This window comes from Vanacampus margaritifer, chromosome 7, assembly GCF_051991255.1.
Source record: "Vanacampus margaritifer isolate UIUO_Vmar chromosome 7, RoL_Vmar_1.0, whole genome shotgun sequence".
Classification (NCBI taxonomy): Eukaryota; Metazoa; Chordata; class Actinopteri; order Syngnathiformes; family Syngnathidae; genus Vanacampus; species Vanacampus margaritifer.
The window spans coordinates 2,704,648-2,730,045 of record NC_135438.1 but is presented as its reverse complement, the minus strand read 5'-3'; the positions used below and the strand labels follow the sequence as shown (position 1 = coordinate 2,730,045).

At 38.6% G+C, this 25,398-nt stretch overlaps 3 protein-coding genes across 4 annotated transcripts; 2 read left to right on the top strand and 1 right to left on the bottom strand.

Annotated features, from left to right (window-relative positions):
• Positions 1-44: 44 nt before the first annotated feature.
• rexo5 (RNA exonuclease 5) lies at positions 45-7,677 on the top strand. The gene is made up of 17 exons (XM_077569805.1): positions 45-448; positions 853-979; positions 1,047-1,173; positions 1,863-1,970; positions 2,053-2,138; positions 2,219-2,334; positions 3,354-3,492; positions 3,593-3,790; positions 4,627-4,706; positions 4,785-4,893; positions 5,292-5,387; positions 5,458-5,595; positions 5,700-5,792; positions 6,082-6,370; positions 7,041-7,204; positions 7,328-7,437; positions 7,520-7,677. Exons 1-17 carry the CDS (start codon positions 204-206, stop codon positions 7,593-7,595), a joined length of 2,301 nt encoding a protein of 766 aa, XP_077425931.1. The 5' UTR covers positions 45-203; the 3' UTR covers positions 7,596-7,677.
• A 67-nt stretch (positions 7,678-7,744) lies between these two features.
• parn (poly(A)-specific ribonuclease (deadenylation nuclease)) lies at positions 7,745-18,452 on the bottom strand. Its single transcript, XM_077569806.1, has 25 exons — positions 18,335-18,452; positions 18,061-18,138; positions 17,918-17,997; positions 17,774-17,841; positions 17,386-17,467; positions 16,529-16,589; positions 16,015-16,183; positions 15,868-15,930; positions 15,712-15,750; positions 15,590-15,632; positions 14,931-15,011; positions 14,802-14,858; positions 14,179-14,256; positions 14,051-14,094; positions 13,930-13,972; positions 13,472-13,547; positions 13,296-13,406; positions 13,150-13,219; positions 13,006-13,061; positions 11,341-11,427; positions 11,011-11,263; positions 9,965-10,086; positions 9,382-9,424; positions 9,133-9,302; positions 7,745-8,370 (listed from the first exon to the last, which is right to left on the bottom strand). Exons 1-25 carry the CDS (start codon positions 18,351-18,353, stop codon positions 8,324-8,326), a joined length of 2,040 nt encoding a protein of 679 aa, XP_077425932.1. The 5' UTR covers positions 18,354-18,452; the 3' UTR covers positions 7,745-8,323.
• On the top strand, positions 18,327-24,339 carry atpv0e2 (ATPase H+ transporting V0 subunit e2). Of its 2 annotated transcripts, XM_077569810.1 has the most exons (5): positions 18,327-18,430; positions 19,689-19,794; positions 20,396-20,443; positions 20,684-20,782; positions 21,376-24,339. In XM_077569810.1, the coding sequence occupies exons 2-4, from the start codon at positions 19,691-19,693 to the stop codon at positions 20,775-20,777; spliced, it is 246 nt and encodes an 81-aa protein (XP_077425936.1). In that variant the 5' UTR covers positions 18,327-18,430; positions 19,689-19,690; the 3' UTR covers positions 20,778-20,782; positions 21,376-24,339. The 2 variants fall into 2 exon arrangements, with proteins under 2 accessions (XP_077425936.1, XP_077425935.1); XM_077569809.1 differs by lacking the exon at positions 18,327-18,430 and having other exon boundaries at positions 19,567-19,794.
• The last annotated feature ends 1,059 nt before the right edge of the window (positions 24,340-25,398 follow it).

Sequence of the window (25,398 nt, the reverse complement as noted above, 5' to 3'; positions counted from 1 at the left end):
GTATAATTCAAAGATGTATTTTGAAAGTACTAAACCAAACGGGATCTTCCGTCACCAGGAAGCTTTCCTTTCCCTGGCATGTGCGCGGTGCGTGTTTTACGTTTGCAAATTGCATTGCAGTATTAAGATGTAAATTTGGAAGGCGCCGGACTTTTTTAAAATTGAATTTAATATTTTCCATCCGCTTCAAGATCAGCTGTAAAATGGAGTGTTTGTCGTCAACATCATTCAATGGAAAGAAAAGGAAAAAGCATCCCGAGCAACATCTTCATAGCCACGTGGCTAAGAAGGTCAAAAGTGGCCACGAGGATACAGATGAAGTGAGGGACGTTGAACCGCGGATCTCCACACTTCCCGACCGCCTGCGACATCCCATCACGGTCGAGGAGCTGACTGAGCTGCTGCACTATGCCGCTCTGGGGGGACTCAACGGAGTTCCACAGCCGAGGTTGCCATGCACTCATTAAATTAACGTGTAGTCGTGTACGCAGAAATCACGTGTTCCATCTTAAAGGTTTACTGAGTCAGTACAGGCTATGTTTTAGTTTCCAAAATGTTTATCTTCATACAAGTGGAAAAATCAGATCATTAAAAAAAATTAAGGAGTTAGCTAGTTGAAGATTGAGTCAGTAAGTTAGTGAATAAGTGGGTGTGGTGTGATTGAGTAAATAAGTTATTGGGAATTCTTGTTTGGGAGAGGTATTATGTTGGTGATTTATGGTTGGTAAATGAGTAAGAAAGTTAGTAAATTGGCTTGTGAATGAATTATTAAGTGGTTTTGTGAATTACTGAGTGAGTGAATTAATGAGTGTTTTGTTATGATTAAACAGTGTTATTCTGTGTGTTTTGTAGTTGGTGCGGTGTCCATGGACAAAAACGTATTGAAGGCGTCCATGTAGTGGTGGTGGAGGGTGTGAGCCAAATAGACTTTTACAAACATTACATGACTCTCAAGAACATGAGGACTAAGTACAGCAAGGTAGGTATTATTCACTAACCCATGTTGTGCAGATTTGCATAGATGATGTTAATATTGTTTATGTCAGAGGTTGACCTTCACGCCGTCAAGTAGCAGCAGCAGCCTGATTTCTACAATATTCAGCGGTAAAGTGGGCACATCAGCAGATTCGTCTGTGTTGCAGCAACCCAAGGACGACAGCAAGCTGCACAAAGGTTAGCATTAAACATTCAACATTCAATTTAAGAACCAACAAAGACGTATAGAATCACTCAAAATGTCAGTCTGACTCCTTTGGTGGAAAACATCAACATGTACAAGGCTGTTCCACTTCAGTCCAGGTGGTGGTGGCGACTGGCAACATTACAAAGTGGGACTGACAGTCACTCACTCCAAACCAACAAAATGATTCATTCACTAACTCGCCAACTTTTATTCACTCAAATACTAACACATTCACCAATTCAATTTCTGAACTAACTAGCACGTATTAGTTCACTAGCTCACTCACTAATTCATCAACTCACTTGTTGATTCACTAACTCCCTCACCAGTCCAACTAACTCGTTAATTTCACTAACTCATTTGCTAAACAAATCACTCAGTCCCTTACTAACTCATTTGTCTAACTCACACACTTATAAATCCACATCACTCTCTTGCTCAGTAACCAATTCAGTCACTCCCAAACTAACTCACTTGTCTAACTAACCAACTAGTATACTCATCAACCCAGTCATTCTCACCAACCAACCAACTCACTCACCAACACACTTTTAAGTCATGAAATCTTAAAGAGACAGCGTGTAGAATTTAGCGCAATCTAGTGGTGACCTAATCATTCGTTCATTTTAAAATAGCTAGTGCGTGTGTGTGTGTGTGTGTGTTTCTGCGTTTCTGACAGCGCTGCTGACTCACCCAGTGGTCGTGAGGTACGGTACGAGCAAGCGTGGCCTAACAGCATACGTGCTCAGCCCGCAAGAGTTATTCATTCAGCGTTTCCCTGCGAGAGGTGATTTGTTGCCGCCTCCCTGACCTTTCCCTCATGTTCACCCTCTCACTTGCTCGTGTTCACTTCCTGTCGTCTGCATCAGAACTGACAGGCTTTGAGGATTTCGCAAGCAGCGACTGCGTTAAAATCACAGACGACAGCCCTCTCTTTGGAATAGACTGTGAAATGGTGACTGATGACTTCCTGGTTTGACTCCGTCCATCCCTATCCTAAACCAATCCCAGCTATTGATGGGGATCATGTGACAGTGTCTCACCAGGAAGGGCAGAGAGTTGACCCGAGTCTCCCTGGTGGACAGCGATGGGAACTGCATGATGGACCAGCTGGTTAAACCCGACCACGAAATACTTGACTACCTCACCAAGTAAGAACAATCAACCAGGCCATTTGTCAATCAACTGGGGAAAAAACCCCAGACTTAAATCCAATAAAAAGTGTCACAACATAAACAGATGACTAAACATATATATTTAAATTAACACAAACAGGATTGGAATTGAAGAGATAGAAAGAAAAAGATTATTAATGTAGAGTTGTTTAGTCAGTTACTCAGTCCACTACTTAGTTTGCTAGTTATCTAGTTTATGTACTTCGCTAGTTATCTAGGTAGCTGGTTGTTTAGTTGTTTATTCTGCTAGTTATTTGGTCAGTTTAGTAGTAGTTACCTTACTAGCCTTCTAGTTGGCTTGCTTAGTTAGCTTGCTATTGCTTAGTAATTTAGCTAAGTGGCTAGTTAGTTGATAGTTAGGTGGACAGTTGTTCATTTAGTAATCTATGTTTGTTAGATAATTAGCTGTTAGTTATAAGTGAGTTGGCTTGGCATTTAGTTAGTGTTCCACTTAGCTAGCTACATATCTAACTAGTTGATTTCTTTTTTTTGCTAGTTGAGTCATTTACCTATTTGGGTAGTTATCCATCTTGTTATTTTGTCTGCTAGTTACTTAGATAATTGGTTGGTTAATTGATTATTTTATCCAGGATTTGCTTGGTTGTAGTAGTAAGCTATTTTGTTAGCTTGCTAACCAGTTGAGTGGTCACTGTTAGATGATTAAGTTACTAAATTAGCTAGTCTGGTCAATTTGATAGCAAGGGATCTAGTAATTAGCTAGCTACTTAGCTAATTCGTTTCTTGGTTAAGTGATTAAGTATGGCAGTATTTGGTAAGGTTACATAGTTATGTGGTTAGCTAGCGTGCTACTCAGCTAAATAGTTATTTGGTTACATAGTTATCTAGTTTTAGTTACCTACCTAGCTAGTTGATTAGCTGAGCCATTAGTCCACAAGTACGGTAGGAGGTCAATAATGGCGGTTCTTGCTTTTAACAATTAAAAACAAAATTATCATGGACAAAAAGCATACACAGTGTTTGTGTGTCATTGTCAGGTTCTCTGGCATCACGGCGGCCATGTTGCATCCGGTCAGCACGAGATTACGCGACGTCCAAATGAAGCTGAGGTCACTGTTGCCGCGTGACGCCGTCCTGGTGGGCCACTCCATATACAACGACCTCATGGCGCTCAAAGTAAGTGCACACAAGCATGACATCCAACTCCGACAAAAGCTTGACCAACCCAAAGTGTTGCATATGATTACAGTATTAGCATTTGTCATTATTGTTGCAGCTGATCCACCCTCACGTGATTGACTCATCGATGCTGTACAGGACGCCGTCTGGCCAGTGCTTCAAGCTGAAGCTTCTGGCAGAGGTGGTGCTCGGCAGGCGCATCCAGACGCAGGATGAGGAAGGACACTTCCCCACGGAGGATGCCAGAGCCGCCTTGGATCTGGTCAAATACTTCATACGCAAGTCACCTATGAAGGTAACAGCAAAGGAAAAACCTCTTTCTAAAATACACTGCTAGTTAGTGCATTATCTGTGAGGTGCCCCTTGGCTACTTACTTAGCTAGGCAGTTTGTTCGTCAGCCGGCTAGTCGAGTAGCTTGCTTGCTTGTTTATGTTTAATGTTCAATGTTTATTTACGTACAGTGTGTTGAGCTGTGTTTTTTCTCTACAAAGTTGAGAGTTAGGCAGCCCTATTAAGTCTGTTAGGTAGTTGTTGTTGATTAATTAGCTAGCTAGTCAGTTGATTAGTTCTTCAGTCAGATAGTCTGCTAATTAGATGTTTATTTCAACATTTGTGTATTTAGTTCTGGATTTAGTTATTTGATTTGTTGGTTGAATAATTAGTTACTTCGCTATTGCTTTGTTTGAGCTAGTTAGTTAGATAATCCACTTGGTAACTAGTTGTTTATTTTAGTTAGCTAGATAATTAGCATTAACACTAGCTTGTATTAGCCCACTTAGTAGTTGGCTGTTTATTTTGTTGGTGAGTTAGTTAATTAGCATGTTGCTTAATTAGTAGGATGGTAGGTTAGCTAGTTTGTTGTGTAGCTATTTACAAAGTTATTTAGTTAATTGGTTGTTAGCCGGGTGGGTGTTTTTTGTGAGGTAGTTTATCTAGTTTGTTAGTTATTTAACTAGTTGGTTGGTTTGCATTTGGTTTAGTTGCCTAATCATGTTTGGTTAGTCATTTGATTAGTCAGTCAGTTAGTTGGTTAAATATTAGTTTATTAGTTGATTGCATACATCTGGAGCTGTAGGTGCTAGCAGCTACTCTAAGTCACATTAACGCCACGTTTTCTTTTGTTCTGTAAGGTTGTTGAGGATCATCTGGAGGACCTATGGCGTATAACCATAGAAGAAGAAGAAGAAGCTAAGGACACACCCAGTCGAAGGTACAACTAACATGCACAGTGTTGTTTATGATAAGTTGCTCGGTGACCTTCTTTATCCCCTCTATGCCTGGCATGCAGGTTTGCAGACGTGCTGCATCGTCTGGGCAAGTCCGTCTGCTATGTGGGGAAACGTTGTGACATCACCTTACACCCGGCCAATCAGCAGTGGCACAACTCTGACAAAGAGGTGAGGCACAGGGGCTCTCCATTGGATAAATGGATGGATGGTATCGGGCAGCCGTGGACAAATGGTTAAGACGTGCTGGTTGGTCTGTTAGATCGCTAGCCAGATAGGCTATTGATTTGTTGTTTGTATATTTATTGGTCAGTTATTCGGTCTACCCGTGTCCCTAAACCTCCGCCATATGGAGGACCAAAACTGCCAAAATGAAAGGCAGTTTGCAACGACGGAATCCAACCCAAGACACGCTTTGGACCGCCCCCTCATTTGCATAACATTTCATCCTGGCAGTATGGACCAAAACTGCCCAAATTAAAAATGAATAAATTACTAAAAATGAATATAAAACGTGGATTTGTCTCTCCTTTTAATGTCACCCATTTTGCCAATGCACTCTTATGCAGGTGGTGGCCGCTTTCGGGAGACAGAGCAAGAGTCCCTTCTTCTCTGTACTCAGCTTGTCCTCCTTATCAAACGTCCTTCCTTGTCAACACCCCAAGGTGAGGACTCATCGTGTACATTTGTGTGTGCGTGGTCCCGCTAACAGAAGAGCGTGTGTTGGCGTTTTAGTTGAGCTGGCGTCTTAAAGACATGGCCGTGGTGTTTGCCGGACCGCTTCCTGCCGACTTCACAGAGAGAGAAGTGAAGCGACTGTTCCGCTGCTGTGGCTTCGTCAGGGCCGTCAAAATGCTGAATACCGCACACAGGGTGCGTTTCATTTACGCGGAATTGTCAAATTGAGATAATATATCCCGCCTCGGCTGGGTTCTGTGTTCAAAATATTTTGTCTACTAAGGATCGTTTTTCTGCAGGTTCATGCTGTGGTGGAGTTCAAATTGCTGGAAGGGGCTGCGCTGGCACTGCACTTGCTAAATGGCGCCACTGTGCAGGGACTCGCCATGAAGGTAAGCTTGTTGACTCAGCAGATTTGATAGTTAATACATTTAAAAATAATGTAACAAATTAATGTTTGGATATATGTTGGTTACTTTTTTATTAATTCTAATTTGCACAACAGGAATACGTTTACAAAAAAAAATACCATGTGCATTTAAAAAATATATTTTTAAGCACTTCAAAAAAAAAAACCTAAAATGTTTTTACATGGCTTACGTTTTACTCTGAAACAGAAACAATCCACTTCCATTATTTTCAGGGTAAACCAGGTGAGCGCATGTATTTTATACGTTTCAGGTTCAGAGACCAGTCACCGAGTCTATGCTGGATTCTGACGCGATCCTGGACACGCTGAAGAGCGACGCCGTCAACGCGCGCCGCCTCTATGCGCTCAAGCTTAACTGCCACCCGACCGCCAACGGGCACGCGCCAGACGGCAAGTTTGCGGTGAACGACTGCGCTTCTGCGTCGCTTGGCGTCAAAAAGTGCAAGATGAGCGAGAAGGCGCTGACAAAGACGTTCAGTCGCTACGGTGCGGTGAAACGAGTCGTGGTGATGGGCGAGCCCGGGAGACATGCCTACATACGTGAGTGACAGAAAGTCATGTTTTAGCCAAATTAATTGTCATATACTATTGGCTTCCTTATTCCTTATTTTTAGGTCACAATAGATTGACGCAGAATAATTTATTCCAGGGTTTAACTGTTGCAATTTGATGAATATATATAGAATTAGTGTTTTTTTTTTGTGTAAAGTATGTGGTTGTTTTTTCCAGTTAAAAATAATTGAATACAATTAGAAAATGTGAAACGATGTTAATTATTTTTTTTAGTTTTGAATTCAAATAAAAATCTAAAGTATTTAAAAACATTTGATATTTTTATTTACATTAATATTTTTTTTTTAAATATAAAAAAATATTAATTGTTTAAATTAAATGTAAAATATTTAAACTACAAGTGTAGCTTTTTTCTTAAATTGAAAAACTAAACAAGTGTAAATATTTTCATAGTTTCAATTGAAAGCAAAAATTTAATTTAATATCAGATTTTTATTTATTCCTGTAGTTTAAATTATTTTAAAATGGTTAAAATACACAAATTTAATTATATTTTCATTTTAGATGAGTATTTTTTAAGTAAGTGTAATTTTTAAATGTAAATATATTTACAAGGGTCTTTTTTTTTTTTAAGTTTCCCTTTGAAAAAGAAAAATACAGAAAAGCCAACTGATGTTGGTCTTTTCCTCTTCCCCAGAGTTTGAGCATTCTGAGGGGAAACAGGCGGCAGTGGAGTCCCCCACTGGCCTTTGGAAGAAAAAGTACATGACGTGTCCGGCGCTGACGCCGCCGCACGTCACTTACGACGTGTGGCAGCAAGACGAGCCACACGACTTAAGCCAAGCACAGCAACCTCCACAGGTCAACAATATGCTTCAATTTACACTTACAGATGTTAAACTTGCACTTACATTTACTAGTCACTTTTTAACCCAATCGTCAAACCCTACTCTGAAACCCTAACCTGTGCTTTCTTCTGTGAAGGAAGTGTCAGTGTGTCACATGATGAAGAAGCTGGACGTACGCCTGGGCAAACTCTTCAAGTCACTCCCGGGACGCACCCTGTCTGTAGTGCTGCTGCTTGCTCACAACAGGTCACTCTCAACACTTTTTGTTTTCTGAAAAACACACAAGCTTTTTCTTGAGCTTTTTTTTTTTCCTTTTTCATCTCCTTAGTGCTCATGAGCCGCCATCACCTGGTTTGTGCCTTTTGGAAATCAAGGGAGAAGAGTCAAATAAAGCCATCGCATGAGAGCGCCTGCGGTATCCTGGACGTCCATTTCCTGCGTCCAACACACTCATTTCAAAATAAAATGAATTGATAATCTCTTCAAGGTTCTGTGTTTGAAAACATTCCTGGTTGAAATTGAACCAAAAGCAAAGAAATGTGAACAAAGGCGGTATTAGTAAGAAAAATCTTTAATTTTTTCATCTCCCTGCCCTTTTTTTTTTCCTTTCAAGGAAATATTGAAGGATTTTAAACCTCATACAAAAACAATGTAAATATTTATATAGATTTTGACACATTTGCCATACAGCTACAAAACAATACACACTGTACACAAACACACAGAAGCACCTCCTAAAGGGTCCAAATCGGCGCCGTAATAAATGATCACATTACGGTTGTTGATAACGTTTCTGTATATGCTTGATAAAACAAGACCATTTTATAATATTTGTTTAAAAAAAAAACGGACAGATTTTTAAATAGACATTACGTGAACCCTGATGTTGTAAACTACATATTCACCTTACGACAGCTTAGCTAACACGCACGTGAGTTACATAAAAAAAAAAAAAAATGGAGGCGACGGCGCCGGCTCCATTCGGTATCGTCACGTGTTATAAAATTACTGTTTGAAATTCAAGATGAAGTGTGGAAAAGCAGAACCGTCATTATGGCTTGTGGGGTTTGTATGCTGGTCGGCACGTGCTAGCCGGCGCGCTTCCGGTCACCGTGTGCTTCTTCACTTGTTGCTACCATGCCTCGGGAACCTCAAACAGCGACGACGACGTTCCAGCACCTGAACGAGGAGAAACTCGGGTGGGTCGGGTCACATTTGAGGTAAAAACGTCCAAAATTATTATCCACTATTTTTGTTCAGTGGATAAATGAAAGAGGGTGACAAGCGTATTAAAGGATTAAGGTCGTTTTACGGATTAATTGCGGTGCTGGCAAACCGGGCTCACAAAATAAATATCAAATATAACCAGAAACAAATTAAAACAATGCAATAACTTGTAGCCACTTATATGCATATTGCATATTAAATTGTGATACACAAAAAAATATTAACCAAAAAAAAATAAAAAATACAAATAAAATAATCTTGAAGCTAAAATATATAAAGATAGAGTACCAATATAAATTTTAACAAATTAATACTTTATAGTTCAATATCAAAATAAATATCCTGGAATCTGAATACAAATGAAAAAAATAAGTAGGCCCTTGTAGATTTTATTTTGGAATTCATGCCACGTTATTGGAAGAATAAGAAGAATTTTAACTGATCCCTGTTTATTCAGGTTGTTTTTGACTTAGCCTGCTTATTTTATATATATATATATATAATATACTATACAAAATGATAATATTAAAAAGATGTGTTTACTAATGAAATACAAATTTTGATAAAAATCTGCCTACTTTGTTCCCTATTGTATCCTCAAATAGTGAGCAATTGGATATTTTTTTATTTATTTTTTATAGAATTGAATATTCTAATTTTTTTTTAAAAAAAGTCCCACCACAAATATGAATAACATGCTGAACATGATCAAACCTTCAGATTTCTTCTTCTTGTTCTTTTGACATTTATGTGTGGTCGGCACGGCGGGTGCGGCGGAGGCCTGCTGCCAGCTGAGCGTCCCCCCGTCGTCCTTCGCCGAATCGGCACCTTCAGAACCATCCTCCTCGGGAACGGGACTTGACCCGGAGGACTCTGTAGCATCGCTGCAGGGTGCCAGCACGAGCGGTTCTCAAAATGGCGTCCAAGCCAATACAAGTGATTATGCTGAATTGAGGGGCTTACGTGGTCTTTAGCCATCCTTCTGACGTTTTGCTCTCCACAACATCTACAATAAATCAGAAGAATATTCAATTTAGAAAATCATGAGACTTCAGGTCAGTTCACGCTGAGGATTAGCTCCTTTTGTTTTTTAAAGAATGAATGTATGCACATTTTTTTTCTTTTAATCAATACATCGAGATTTCAGCATCTAAATCATTAATTCTCCTTGTTTTTAGTTTAACGCATAATGTATTTATTTTACTGCTTTTTATGCATAAAATAAATCTCATGTGACTTCAGCAAAGCTTACGAGAATCGCTAACTAGCTAGCTCAGTCCGTATATAAAGTAAACATTTTGTTTTTTTAATGTTTAACCATACATTTTGTTAGACTAGCAAACCTCATGAGATTTAGGATTAACGTTTTTTCTTTATGAATATTTTACTGTTTTTTCAAAAAATCTCCAAATACTTAAGCAAATGTAAGGACATTTCAGCTCAGTGAGCCTCTATAGGTCAATATCGACCTATGCAGATCTCACGAGACTTGAGCAAACCCTATGAGAGGTTGTTTAGCATGCTAACAGGCTAACGGCACACCCACCGTCGGTTTTCATCTTCTTGCTGCCCGTGCTGTCTGAGTACGAGTAGTGACTCCAGCCGTCTGCGGCCTCCGCGCTTCCCTGTTCCGCCTGGATAGGACTGCCACTGCGCTTCCTTAGAGCCCTGCGACAATGGCAATGTTGCTTTAATGCTTACTACTAACGCTACAGACAAATGAGATAGCCACAGCACAGAGGAAAATATGAAGTACAATATGCGTTTAATTGCGACGCCAGTTCATCATGTCACTTACCATGTGGATCGTTGCTTTAATGCTTACTACTACTGAAACGATGAGGGAACCAAATGTAGTACAGTCGTCTGGACAGTTTATTAGCATATTGATTTTTTCTTTAAATATGTGAAATATTAAATGTTATTATTATTATTATGTTATTATGTAAAGTGGGACACCAGTGCATAGTCTCACTTAGCAGGTGGTTGGATTATGTTGCTTTAATGCATATTACTGCTACTTGCTAAGCCTTTTTACAGCATCTGAAATAAAGTAAAACATAGTATAAACATACAAATATAAACACAAGTATTTTATTGGCTCTCATAAAAAGGGACACCAGTGTGGTCTGATTAAAATTGTGGATGTTTATGCCGCTTTAATTCTTACTACTACTACTAATTTTTAAGGCTTTTGTTAACAGAGGATATTGTGAAATTATTGTGAATTAAAAGGTACAATATTGCTTGGATGTATTATTGAGCTGCTTTAATGCTAACTACATTAGCATAGAGAGTATTTAATTAAGTAGAGTGTGATTTAACCAATCAAAATGCAAAGTTTCACTCCCCAGGAAGATGGATTATTATTGCTTCATTATTTTTTCCATAGCCCCAAAATATTTTTATTAGCATGCCGAAAAGTATCACAACAGGTAAAAGGGACACTAACGTCAAGTACAAGGTGTTGGTGCTTTAATGCTTACTACAGTACTTTTAATTACTAAGCCTTCTGTTAGCAGATCGGGAACGTTTTACATCCAAATCATGGTAAACGCGCATGTGGGTACAGAAAGAGCAGAGGCGTCGTACCTGGAGTATCCAAAGCCGGCAGAAGCGGCGGAGGCTGCGTAGTGAGGCTTGACCCAGCCGTCTTCCGTCCAGGACTTGGAGGCGGGAGCCAGCTTGTCTTTCTCCTGCTGCTTCCCCTGGACGTACTCGGCGTACGTCTGGATCTTGTAGCTCTCGGCGTAGCGGCTGGTGTTCATGGCTATCTGCACCTGGTCCGTTTGACTGAGGGACACGAAGGCGGACGTGTCATCCATCCATGACACCTGGATGTTTCCTGAGTGGATGGACACGAGTACGAGTGACATGTAGAGAGTTGTTTGTAGAATTGATCACGTGGCAGTCGGCATTTACCGAAGGCACTAAAGAGCTGGTAGAGGTCACTAGTCTTCCATTCTTTGGGGAAGGTGACGTAGAGGACATTGTCCCTCTTCGGCTGCACTGGAACAACAAAGACAATCAGTATGAAGTGTTAACAAGTAAATGGAAGAAAACCAACTAAAATTTGTAATCTGATGATTAGGCCTGCAAAGCGGGTTTTGACATCATTTGAAAAATTTGGGTTTACAGTAAGAGATTATCAAAAAAATCTTTTTCCCCCCTTAACTCATTCACTCCCAGCCATTTTCACCGAAGCAATCGCCTTTGCCCCGGCTGTTTTACTGCATTTTGACTGATTTTGCAAAGGCCCACAGAATATTGTGTTCTATTGCTATAAAAACACAGAACCTACCAAAAGAAAGATTAAAGTCTCTTCTTTCATCAGGGAAAAAATATATATAATTCTATCGGTTTCCGTTTTGGAGTAAGTAGCATTGGAATATAGCTGAGTTTCATCATCACAAATCATTTTAAAACTGCGGGGGAAAACGGCTTGTTTGCAACATGGCCCTGGTTGATCTCTTATACTCTGCTGCCACCTGCTGGCCGTTTTTTATAACTCTGACTGCCAGACGTTTTCAGAAAAGGGATGCCGTGGGTGCCAGCCGATTTTAAGCATTTTGACTGATCTTTCAAGGTCCACAGAAAATTATGTGTTTGGACTATGGAAACACACATACTACCAAATGAAAGATTGGACTCTCATCTTTCATCAGAAAAAAAAAGTTTGTTTCTACCTTATTCCGTTTTTCAGTAATCAACAATAGAAAATGGTTAGTTTCACCTCTGTTTTAAAAAAAACGTATTTTAACGTCTTTGGCACTCCTCCATAGGATTTTACTAAACGTTATTTAACGTTTTTGGCAGTCAAAGAGTTAATAACTACCATTGCTTCAACCGTTCTTTGCAGTTTAGAGGCTGCATCAAAGCCTTCTGTATGCTCTAGCATTTAAAAAAAACATACAGTCTCTGAGATTGTCAATATTCACCAGGAAAAGAGTTTTGTTGAGTGTCAGATATTTACTATACCAAATTGTGGCACCTCAATCTTCTACACCATTATTTTTTATTTTTTTTTACCTCGTTTTCAGTTTACACTGATGGGTTAAAAATATATATATATTTAACTTACGGTACCAGAATAGTCCATTTTCACATATTTTTTAAAGTTTTTTGGGGGGGCTTTTATATTGTATAATAATCCAAATCTCTCTATTGTGTGTCATATTTATTTTTCCCCCATCGCTAAGCTAGCAATTTTTTAGTGTTTAACATAAAGTAAGGTGTTTATTAGAGGGGAGACCTTTATACTTCCAAACAAATGCAGTTTTATAAAACAAAATTGTAATATGACAATAATATAAGCATACAAAAAAAAACACTATAGCGTATTGTCTTATATTTTTATTGGAATATTGTGACAAATGAGTCAGAATGACTATTTTAAATTTGAGTCTACCAGAGGTGCTTATTAGCAACAAGCCGATTCATTTTTTTAAGCTTATGACATGCAGTTTTGTCATCAATGAAAACACTTGTAAACGCTGGGCCATGTGCCTCACAGTGAACGTCTTTAGTCTAAAATGGCAGCATCACCGAGTCTAAATTGGCAACGCTATAAACAGTCGCAATACTCACAATCTGGTCCTGTGATATTGAGGTAGGGGATGTCTATTATCCTCATCAGGAAAAGTCTAATCAAACAAATGGCGAATATTACAAAACGAAGGTGCAGCACAGTGACAGATACAAAATGGAGAACGGCTGACGAGCATCACTCACTTGTTATAGAAAGGCTCCACCAGTTTGGAATGAGCCGACACGAACGCTTTGGGGGGTGTCAGGAAAGAGCCTAGGAAAAAAAACAACAAAAAGGAGCGATTATGAGAAAGTTGCGATTGGTTAAGAGGACCCATGTGACACACTACCCAGGAAGTTGGCCATGGAGATGAAGCAGCGTCCGGTGATGTAGGCGTCGTAGCCGGCCTCGTGCAGCTGCTCCTTGGCCGTGTTGTAGCTCGGAAAGCATTCGGCTGCCTCTGAGGGAAAAACACACCCGTGATGCATTTGGTTAAAGAGGGAGTGCGTGTGTGCGTGTACTTACCAATTTGAGGAGCCTTAAAGGGGCTTCCATTCAGCTGCTTCTCCAGCTCGGCTAGAGACGTGTTGTTAATCAGATCCTGTGACGTATGTAGAAATGAGCTTTATAGAATACGATATCAGTAATCCACCTGCATATTTCTTTTTTTTTAATTAACCTGAGATACTCACGGTATTAAAAAAAAAAGAAAAAATCATCAATTCCTTTATTTGTATGTTTCTCTAATGCTCTAAAAATGTGACAAGATGGCTAATAGGAAAGTAGTAATTGGTGCGAAGTAACCATGTTTAATCGATGCATCTTGACTGTACGGGGAGTCTTCAGTGCACAATATGAACGCATTTGCTGGTGCAGCGTCAAATTTAATGGAAAAAAATATAGTCAAAATATTTGAAAATCATAGAATAGAAGTATTTTTTCCCATAAGAAGTCATTATAGAGCGAGGGAGGTGCCAGTTCACCTTAAAGGGCTGAGTGGACGCCATCAACTTTGTATCCAGAAGCCTGTGGGAAGACAAAAATCACGCAACTGTAGAGACGGACAATAACGTTTGTAGTCATGATGTGGATAACAAAACGCACCTCGGGAAAACACACATGGTGACCTCTTTAAAATCTTGAAGGTCCTACAAAGAGAGTGAGAGCAAGTGTGCCGTTAAGTCATTCAGAAGTAAGATGATAACGACCCCAAAAAAAAAAAAATGGTGTACCTCAGGCAGAGGGCAGTAGAACTGGTGGATGGTGTGCATCACATCCAGCAGCATGTTGTGACCCACCACCAGTTTACCCTGCGGACACATTTAACAACTCATTCAAACCCCAAAACATGCATTTTTAACACTTTGTCCTTCACTCCCAAAAACGTATTTATGCGTTTAAAAATATATATATATTAAAAAAATTCATGCAAGAGCATACAGAAGGCTTTGATGCAGTTCCTGACATGAAGAGGCGGCATGGTAGTTATTACAAAAAACGGCCAGCATGTGGCAGCAGAGTATAAGAGATCAACCAGGGCCATGTTGCAACAAGCTCTTTTTGCCACTGTTTTCACCAGGAATGTGAATAACGATCAAATTTAGCTATATTCTAATCCTAATTACTGCAAAACAGAAACAGATACAAACATACTTTTTTTTATTGATGAAAGAAGATACTCTAATCTTTCTTTTTGTATGTTTTTTTAGCAAAAGAACACAATATTATGTGAGCTTTGCAAAATCAGTCAAAATCCAGTCAAACAGCCGGGAGCAAAGCGGGTTGCTTCAGCGAAAGTGAATGAGTTAATGTTAAAACATGAAGGCATATGGACAGAAATACAAGATTGACTCACAGACTTGGAGATGGCATGGATGACCCGGGAGAAGCCCACGGCATCATTTAGCTCCCCCTGATGGAGGCAAAAAAATTAATATTAAGTAGAAATATAATAATATAAAGCAACTGTCACATTTTTACCAACCTGCTCTTTCTCCAGCTTCTGCTGCTCCATCTTCTTCCTCTCCTCTTCATCCACCTTACTGACCTGGATGAAGCGCTCCTTCTGTAATACAAAAGTAAATAGAGAAAGAAAATGAGGTTGATGTTTTACTGGTCATTTATATTTATTATTTTCTGGAAGTTAAACTCTGGTTCTATCAAAAATACGATGTGTTCATATTTTTGAGTAGCTATATGGAACAGATTAATTGGATTGACATTATTTCCCATAGAAAGCATGAAACATTGCTCTAGTTTTTGTACAATTTGGTATTTGTCACTTTCTAGAGCTCTGCGTACAATTACAAAGTAAGCTTTTCTTCATTTAGGCCAGACTATTTTGCTGCCTATTCCGAGTGCAGTAGAAATCGTAAGCAAGCATATAAATAGATAAACTAAACATTTTTCAAATATTAAAATCTTCATAAATCTCACCTAATTTGTCATGATTTTTTACAGATTACAGTTTTTCTATTTTCCAAATAAAGAGGAAAATAATTTTTTTTGTAGTTTAAACAATAGACTAATTAATTTCTTCAAGGTTGTGGATTACATTAAGAGAAGAAAAAAGATGATTCTATTCCCATTGCATTCAATTTGACTATTTTTTTTAACAATGACTTGAGGACATTTTATTTCTACCTTGTCTATTTCCATTGTTTCTACATGGAGACCCTTTGGAAACCTGTCAGTCAAAAAGAAAAGACAAATGAATACCTTCAAACAAATTAAGCAACAAAAGAAAGATGACAGGACAGACTCACTTCCAGTTTAGTGTCTGGTATATCAACTTCCTCTGGAAACTACAACAGAAAAAATATATATACACATTTCGAAAATCAGACCAGTGATATACGTACAACTACACGGTGGTACGTGACCACATGAATTCCAGCGGGCAAGTCCAAGTGTCAACTTACCCGGTGCACGGCTCCAGGAGGATGGTTTTCTCCGTGCTTGAGAACAGGGCCTGCACCTTCTCCCTAAATTGGCAACCGTCAAAAGCAAGTCATTATCCCAAACAAGTCGCCCGCCTCAGCCGCCATTTTGACAGATACTGTACGCACACAACTTTGTTGATGAAGTTCTTGTGCTCGTCCGGCACATGGGCGGGACCCTTGGAGCCGGACGGCGAGACGTAGGACGGCGTCCCGATGCCGTTGGCCTGCTGGCTTCGCCTCTCCTCCGTCTGCTCCCTCAGCTGGGCCTCCTCCTCGTGGTTCAAATAGGGGATTCCTGCTCAAGTTTGACACCCGACATTAGGACTGGGTGATACACACTTAAAATAAAATCTCAGATTTTTTTTATCCCCACAATAATCCAATTTCTGGTTTTAATAGATTTTTTTTTGGAGTGGAGAAATTTTCATTTCAGCATGACAGAGTACATTTACTGTCCCCTCAATATAACTCAACTCAAGTGAAAAAAATGGGACATCAAACATGCATGAATCAAAAACTAACACAGAAGCTAGTAAGTTAAGTAAAGAGCCCGGGTAAAATACCTGCAGCTTAAAAGTGCATAGCACAGGTCAAAAGTATTCAACGCGTGGATAAATGACTGAAGCCCCATTTCACTCACCGTGACAGAAGACCTTGTTGAAGTCAAAGCCTTGACTGGCCAGGAAGTCAATACTGGAACTCTAGAATCATAAATAATAAGAATAGACCAATTATCGACCGGGCCGATTATCGGCGCATTTTGACTGTCAGCATCGGCCTTTATTTATTAAAAACAAAAACTGACAAACTGTGTTAACTTCAGGGAAGTATGAAAGTGAGAACTCTGCACATTTTGTGTTTGTGGGAAATTAAGACATAGATACACAAATGGAAATTATACAATTCAGATATTTAGAAATTTTGGAGAACTTTATTTACTGTAGAAAACTATTAGGAGCTATTTACTTGTTTAAGATATTTAAAAAGTTAAATAACTTTTTAAGACATGCTGATGACCTTGGCAGTTACTTGAACTTTGTGGTAGAATTTTAAAAGTGCGATATTTAAAACAGATGTCAATTGTCTAAGATAAAAAATAAATAAATGAATAAATAAATACATAATATGCAAATCTGAAGAGTTTGCTTTTTTTTTAACAGCATTATTTTCCTATTACTGAAAATTAATATTTGTATCAATTATTGGTTATTATTGGCCTTAGACTACTAATAATCAGCATCGGTATCAGCCTTGAAAAATCCATGTTGGTCTATCCATCCACAAAGTGCCCAGTTTAAGTTTTAACATTATGAAATTTGTATTTCTGCGATTGGCTGGCAACCAGTTCAGGGTGTACCCCGCCTACTGCCCGAATCCAGCTGGGATAGGCTCCAGCACCCCCCCCCCCCCCCCCCCCCGCGACCCTTGTGAGGACAAGCGGTAAAGAAAATGGATGGATTATGAAATTTCAAGAGGGACAAAAAAAAAAAAACTTACTTGGCAGATGAACTTAATGTCAGGTGACGTCCGGTTGAAAGGTTTGGGAAATATATAAAAGTTAAAAGTCTTTGTAAGGTACCTGCATGGGAGAATGACAGGTTAACTTCTTTGCGCACTTGTACGACAATAACAACATACTGTAGTAAAATTTGAAAAAAATTAAGTGCTACTAGGGATAAATGAGGGATTACTGTACTTTCTTGACACTAATTCCCATTTAGACAGGGCTTTGACAGGATGATTCCAGAAAAAGCACAAAAAAAACACAAACAGGTGATCTTTTCAGAGAATGGCTGAGGTTAGCCCCCCCCCAAAAAAAAATTACATTTATGAATATCCACAGCAAGGTTTCTATTCCCATTCATTCGTACTAGGAAAAACGCACTTGGAGTCTTTCTGGTCATACTTGAAGGTGCACAGCCCGAATTGGAAGAGTAAAAAATCCATGGAATGCTTGAAGACGGGAGAAGAAGAGATTAGAGTAGCCTGCGGAGGAATTTAGAGATGTCAAAATGTCACACTTTCACACCTTTTTCAGTTTGGTGTAGCGTTCCTCCGGCGTGTCCAGTCCATTGGTGAGCGCACTGACGCTGGGTCCATCGCTGATCCCTGGGCAACACGCAAACGGCTCACATCCACACTTGTAGGCTTTTATAACATGTAGAGTCATACCTGAGAACTCTCCATCGATGGCCAGAAAGTCAGCCTCATCTATCGCAGCGTACACCAGGTTTAAACAGTCTTTAAAAGCTGAAAATGTCAAAGATAAAAGGGAATTTTCGCGTTAGCTTAACGAGCTAAGGCGCTAGACGCACACACGCGCTAGCATGGCAGGGGGGGGAGGAGCCGCGCGCTTTAACATTTTAATGATACACACGCTTGTGAAATAACCCGAATAATGAGAGGTGGATGTGGCAAAATAAAAAGGCCGGCGTGCAAAACTTACATTTACGTGTCACCTCCATCCCGACAAGACGGCTGAGACCCCCGGCCGTCTGCTGACTGCTAACGGTTGCTAGCCGACCTCGTTTGGCGTTTCAAGGTGCGTTCAGGTGGGGCTGGGAATTTGGAGTTTTTCTCTCGACCATCCAGAACTCGTAACATTTCAACAGATGCTAAGATTTTAATTTTGCTCGAATGTCGTCGTTGGCTAAAGTGATGAAAAATTCAACTTTACTTAATGAATCAATTAAAATATAACAGTCTTTTGCATTCATATATAGTGGGAAGAAGGAACGGTGCTTTTATTGGACAGAAAATAAAAATAACAACAAAAATCTATAAAATAAATTTTAGTATTATTATATCTGATTATTTTTTCTCAAAATGAAAACTTGAAAATTACTAGGGGTGAACATCATTTTTTTATTCAAGTCATTCAGTTTAATGCAGCACAGGACAGATAGTATGTGCCCTTAGACAGAACAATTTTTTCCCACTTAGGTGGGTGTAACAATCAGTGGTTCTTTACTAACTCGGAGGGCTATCCGTTTTATTAACACTTCTGAAATATCAAATTTGGTCAAATTACCTTTAATAATGTTACTTTTTAAATTAATTTCTGTGAAAATACGGATCATGGTAATGATTACTCACAATAGTTAGGAAACAGATAAATAACAATATGCAGCACTATTTTTTCCAATAAAACTCCGCCAGTGTTTACACCTTAATTTAAAAGATCAACTACTGTAAATAAGTGGGAAAATTATTTCTGGTTATGGCATACAGAAGATGCTTTATCCAGACTTACATGTTTGTGATGGAAGAGATTCAAACAAACATTTTAACATTCAAGAAACCAATGAGTGGTAGCGTCTTGGAAACCAGAGCCATTTAACTGCTGTTGCCCCTATTTGCCCTAATGTTTATGAATAACCCTTCTTTTCATATCAATTTATTGAATTGAGATTGTTATTATAAATATTTAAACAAATAACATGTTAACATTAAAAAAAGTAAAAAATAAAATCTTAAATAAGACTGTGCTCTACTTTCTGTTCAATTCTCTCGGATTGGATAAGGAAAGGAAAATTGCTACGCAACAACAATGAAAGGCAGCCGTGTCGACCAATCACATGCCGACTACATTTAGTAGGCGGGCTATTTTGGCATTTAAAGCTGAAAGGAGACCAATCATAAGACAACCTACGTTTCCTCTTAACCAATCAAACGGTGACCCTGCTTAGTGGGCGGGGTTACTGTGATTAGCGAGCTGAGCGGCAGCCATTGATGCTCTAGACACTGACCGCCGAGAGCACGAATTTCTTCATAAATTCGATATCATTCCCCGACTGCAGTCATGGTGTCTCACTCGCTCGCCCTTCCGATGATCTGCTTCACCACTCTGTGGGCGCTGGTGGGGGTGGTGGCTCCCTTTTTGGTGCCCAAAGGACCTAATCGAGGGTAGGTGGGCTAGCGGCTAACGCCGTTATGTTTCGTTTGGTTTTCTCTCTGTGTCTCTGTCTCTTTTCCTCCCTGTCTCAACTCAATGCTAAAATAAGCAATCTTCTTTTCTTTTTGTTGTTGTTGCTGTTTTAACCCAATAAAGATTAATTGGTGCCGAGCAAAGCTTGTAATGTGTGACCTGTGACGTCACAACAGCAGGGTACCAGTGATGGCAATAGAGGGAAAGTGTGAAGATAGCAATAGATTCAGAAACGTCATCATAACATATTCAAAGGGTTAGACAGCATCCTTATATCACAAGATGTATTCAATGACCCACAGACCAGTTTGTTGTACAAACCTGCACCTTTCCTCCAAAAGTTCCTTTAGTTCTAAGTTCAGTATTCAAATGTCAAATGCAAAGTTCCTGGGGGTCAGTTCACTAGTTCCGGGGTCAAGTTGTTAGTTCTGGGATAAGTTATTAGTTCTGAATAATTTGCTAAATTTTGGGAAGTATTCTTTGTCAAGGTACAAAAATTCAAGGTTCCTCCAGAAAATCCTAGTTGCAGGTACTTGTGGTGTAAAATGTCCTGTGTTTAAATGTGACTCTCTTTTCCAGGGTGATTGTCACCAGTTTGATTCTCACCGCCGTCTGCTGCTACCTCTTGTGAGTACTTTGTAACTAGAAATATTTACTCTATTACATTTTGAACGTGACTGAATGTTGCCAATGGACAACCGTGTATCGACTGTTTATAAAGGACATCACTAGAGGGAGCCAAAGTCCATCATTGTGATTGCCTCACGTCATCTAGATACAGTTTGAATATTTGGGAGTTTGATATACGTTTGACCATATCTTACTAATAATATATATAATATTTGCTAATTGTGTGTTTGTCCTCAGCTGGTTAATAGCCATCCTGGCACAGACCAACCCTCTGTTTGGCCCTCAGCTGAAGAACGAAACCATTTGGTACCTGACTTACTTCTGGGAGTAGAACAGGTGACACGGACACAACATGAAATGTCAATATCCTACAGGAAATACCGTATCAGTATGCTACATTAGAATACTAAATATGACTAAAATATGTTAAGTTTAAGTGAAACGTCAATATGTCAACTCTTAAAATCAATATTTGGTACATTAGACTCACACAGTAAATATGTTGTTAGATGTTATATAGGACATTAAATAATTTAAATATGATACATTGAGTTGCATACATTAAATATTGTGCATATATGGTACATTACACATTGAATATGATGTCTATATGATATATTAGACATTAAATATGACAAACATGGTACACTATAGATGTATGGATTATTCTGATGTTAATGTGGTACATTACACGTTGAATATTATGCAAATATGGTACAATAGGCATTAAAAATGATGTAAATAGAGTACGGTACATACATAAATATGTTTATATGCATCGTTAAATATAAGGTGAATGTGCTACAATAGAGACTAAGTATGATGTCAATATGGTGCATTTTATGTACATACCTTAAGAAGTAGATATCTAATATGTTAATATGCGACAGACATTAAATAATATAAATGTTGTTTTCCTTTTCTTTCAGACACCCCATACTACCGTCCTGATTCTAAATTGATTCGAACGTACACACACACACACATACACAGAACTATGTTTAAGGTGAAGACTACTGTACAGTTGATGTTTATTTAAATGAGTGCTTATCGTAATGAGCATTTACATTTGCAACGTGTGAGATCCGCTTGATCAATGTTTACTTTTTTTTTTTTTTTAATGTGTATTTATTTTGTCCTATGTGGATGTACTGACCTCAGTGTTATGTAAATGTTACACCCCCAAACATGGAGAGAAATCCCCAAATGACTTCTCCTTATCCTGACCTTTGTTGCCATGGTGATCTGCTCACCCACCTGATTCACGTCAGGACACATGTACGATGGATTTTATCATCTTTTGACACCACACACACAGCAAAATGTTAATTCAGATTTACAGTTGTTGGTTTGTATAACACTTAATATACAACACTAACATTTCTTAAGTTCAACACCAAATTGTTACATATTATAATTGTTCCTATCGTAAATAATGGAGGGAATAAAATTGTTCTAGACAACCTATCACCGTTCTAAAAAAAACAGGCCAGGTTTTAAGTCACATTTTGTTTAATTTAATTTTGCAAGCATAACAAGAAGTTGCGCCTAAAAACTACAAAAAAAAGTGCTACATAAATACTGTATAGCTGAACGTCTCATCTGTCACTATGATTGTCATAAAAGTGTGGAAAAATAAATAAATTAAATAGATAATAATAGGCAAAAAAACAATCAGACCTGAGTTTCCCATATAGGAATTCACGAAAATAAAGAAAACACTGTTGTCTGTTTAAAGCATTTAGTCAACAGGCTATTTTTTTTTAAATAAATAAACATACATTTTTATAAATAAATAAACAGAACATTTTTTAAAAGAACATTGTATGCAAAATAATTTACATTTGACAAACAATAACAGCTTAAAATGTCCCATAGGAAATCATGGAAATAAAACTCTTATTGCCACCTTGAAACATTTGTTCAAGTGCAACTTAGCTTTGATCAGCAGTACCACATTTGTTGTATGATAATACTCTTTAAGAACCCTTGTTGTGTTGCCTAAAAAAAGCCAAAGAAAAAGCAAACCAAGCTCTCAATGTCTTCTACCACTTCAGGGGCGTTGGACATTGGCGGTTCTGCTGTAAATGGGTCATAAGTTGCTTTTAGCATTTAGCCCTGAACTGCTAGCCGCCACTACCACGATGACCCCCAACGAGTCCCATGAACTCCCTCCCACCTCCTACCGTGTTCTCCTTTTTATTTTTCCTTTAAACCACGATGCTTCAGCCAAAAAAAAAAAACAAGAAGAATCCAAATCAACATATATATACAGCTACTTTTTACAAAGACCAAATTACGTTCTATCCCATCCATCCCGTTGTGGTACTGACCTGGGCCTGAAAAACTCCCAAGAACCTCATAAGACAAAAAGGGATTCAGCCATTTTTAGTCGTCATATCGACATTTACAGAAGGCTTCATAAGCAAGCTTGTGTGGTGCTCAACCAAAAAGTAGAATATTTCTAAATTAGCTCATAGTCAGTGTTAACATGAAATCTGCTCAATATGGCTATCATGATGAGACTCACAAAATCCATGTGAAAAGTCTGCCATTTTGGACACATTTTGCTAATTATTTAAATAGCATTTTTTCTTTTTTTTTCTCTCTGAAAATTCAGCTTTCAAAACCAATTTAACTTTGCACGTCTATCATGGTTAGACACACAAAGCAGTGTCAAGAAGCCATGCCAGAAAAAAAGGCAAAGTTGGCCATTTTGGGCTTATTTTATCATTTGTCTCCTCCTAGAGGTTTTGTCCCATGGCTAATACATTTCACATCTATCTATTAGATACGCGGGTCACACTAAATTGCAAAAACTTTGTTTTCGTCGGTGCATAACTCGCCAAAAGCATAAACTCTAATATGGTAAAAAAAAAAAAAATCAATAAATCATTTGAGTCCCAGTGGCCATTTTCCAAGGTGCTTTAAAGTCAAAATCCTCCACAGAGTATATCAACAATGTTGGATAAGTCAATCTACCAAAAAATTGAAGTTCAGCACTCAATTCCAGTTTGACTTGGCAACATAAAATTTGTTAGGCATAATCATCATATGTAGACCCACAACAAAGTCTCAAGACGCCATGACTACAAAACACACAGGCAGTCGGCCATTTTGGCGCCATTCTTCTTGATTTGCTCATTTTTCCTTAGAATACAAACTAATTGTACATATTTTGTACAATTGCTGTCAAATTGGAACCACATGTACTACACAGACAACACTTAATTTTTTTATTTTTTTTTTTAAATTGCATTTTCATCATTGCGTGTGGGCATAGCGTGGTAGCAAAGTTGGATGACTCAATATAAAAAACAAAAGTATCAGTAGCGCCTTTAGCTAGACGGCATGAAAATGGTTGCTCTTGTCTATCATAGTAGTAGACACAAAATGGTCTCAAAAGACCCACACCTGAAATTGAACAGCTATTTTGGCTTGAAGCAGCCATTTTGGGGCAAATTCCATGGCTTGGACTTTGCTCCTACTAGACAACTGGCAGGCAGACAGATGGACGACAATAGATTGGGATGCTTTTTTCCCCGAAGCGGGCATGGTGTCAAATTTCGAGGTAGTGTAATTAAAGGTCACTTTGTCCACACTCATGTTTTTTGGGTTCGGGAAACTAACCATGGAAACATTCCAAGTTGTAGCGCTCCACATTTCCATGCACTCGACAGCCCATAAACACTTTGGATAACATTCCATGCTTCCTGCTTTTAATGTTCGCTCGTAATCTCATCAATTGTGTGTTTGTGTGTCTGCGTGTGAGCAGTCACCATGGCAACAACAGCGTCCAACGCAGCTCTAATTGTCATTGTGACCTTGTATTATTAATACTGCTGTTATGTCTGTGAAGAAGTGAAAGAATAAAACAATAACTTGTCCCAGAATCCGTTGAAAGTTGAAACAACACGTGATTAAATGTAGACTTTTTCAGCTTTAATTTAAGACGTTTCACAACAATACATTGCTTAGGATTTTGGAGTTTCAGCCATTTGAGGTGGCTGAGCTCAAAAAGTACAGCGCATCAGGAAAGTATTCATGGCGCTTCACTTTTTCCACAGTTTGGGTTAGCTGTACTCCAAAATGGCATGATTAGTTTATTTTAATTTTTTTTGTAGGTCAAATTCTACACATAGCATTGCATAATGACAACTTGAAGTTGTTATTTTTGTGATTTTATTAAAAATAGAACAACTTGAAACTCACAGGTGTTGCACACTTTGAATACGCTCTGTATGCACTCTATCTGGACATTGTAAACACCTATCCAAATACTTCTGGGTGACACATCTGGTTACTGTGACAATGGGAAGACAAGGTTGACAAGTGACTTTCTTTAAAAAAAAAATAAAAAAAAAAGAATGTCCAACTATTTTCCTTTCTTTCTTTTTTTCCTAACCAAACCTGAAAAAACGTTATTCTCAGAATACAACCTAGTTTTAAAAGTAGTTAGTTAAAAAAAGTGATTCTTAGAAAAATATGATTTTTGTATGGTCCGATTTTTATTGTGAAAAAAATACACTACACATATTCACGAAGCTAACTTAAAATCCTCCAAAAATGATGTTATTGTGCTGACTTTGAGCTTTATAAGCCTCAACCCACATATGATTTCAACACATGAATGAAAATAAATACACACACGCGCATGTGGGATTTAAATGGTATAAATACACAGATTATCCTTCTGTAATATTCATAAATAGGCCATGATGTCCCGATGCGCCAACCCTCCCAAAAAAGACATATTTACTTATGCATGCATCTATAGGAGGTGGCCTAGATAGATGGATGATTGTATTCATCGCCAGGGAGTAGCTAGCCATTGATGCGTATTTTTCTCCCTCAGGCTGCCAATTCTTATTTTATGTATCAATAACACTCTTTGGCAGTGTTGTATATCGATTGTTTTTGTTTGCGGGGTTCTTCCAGCGGTGGTTTAGCAT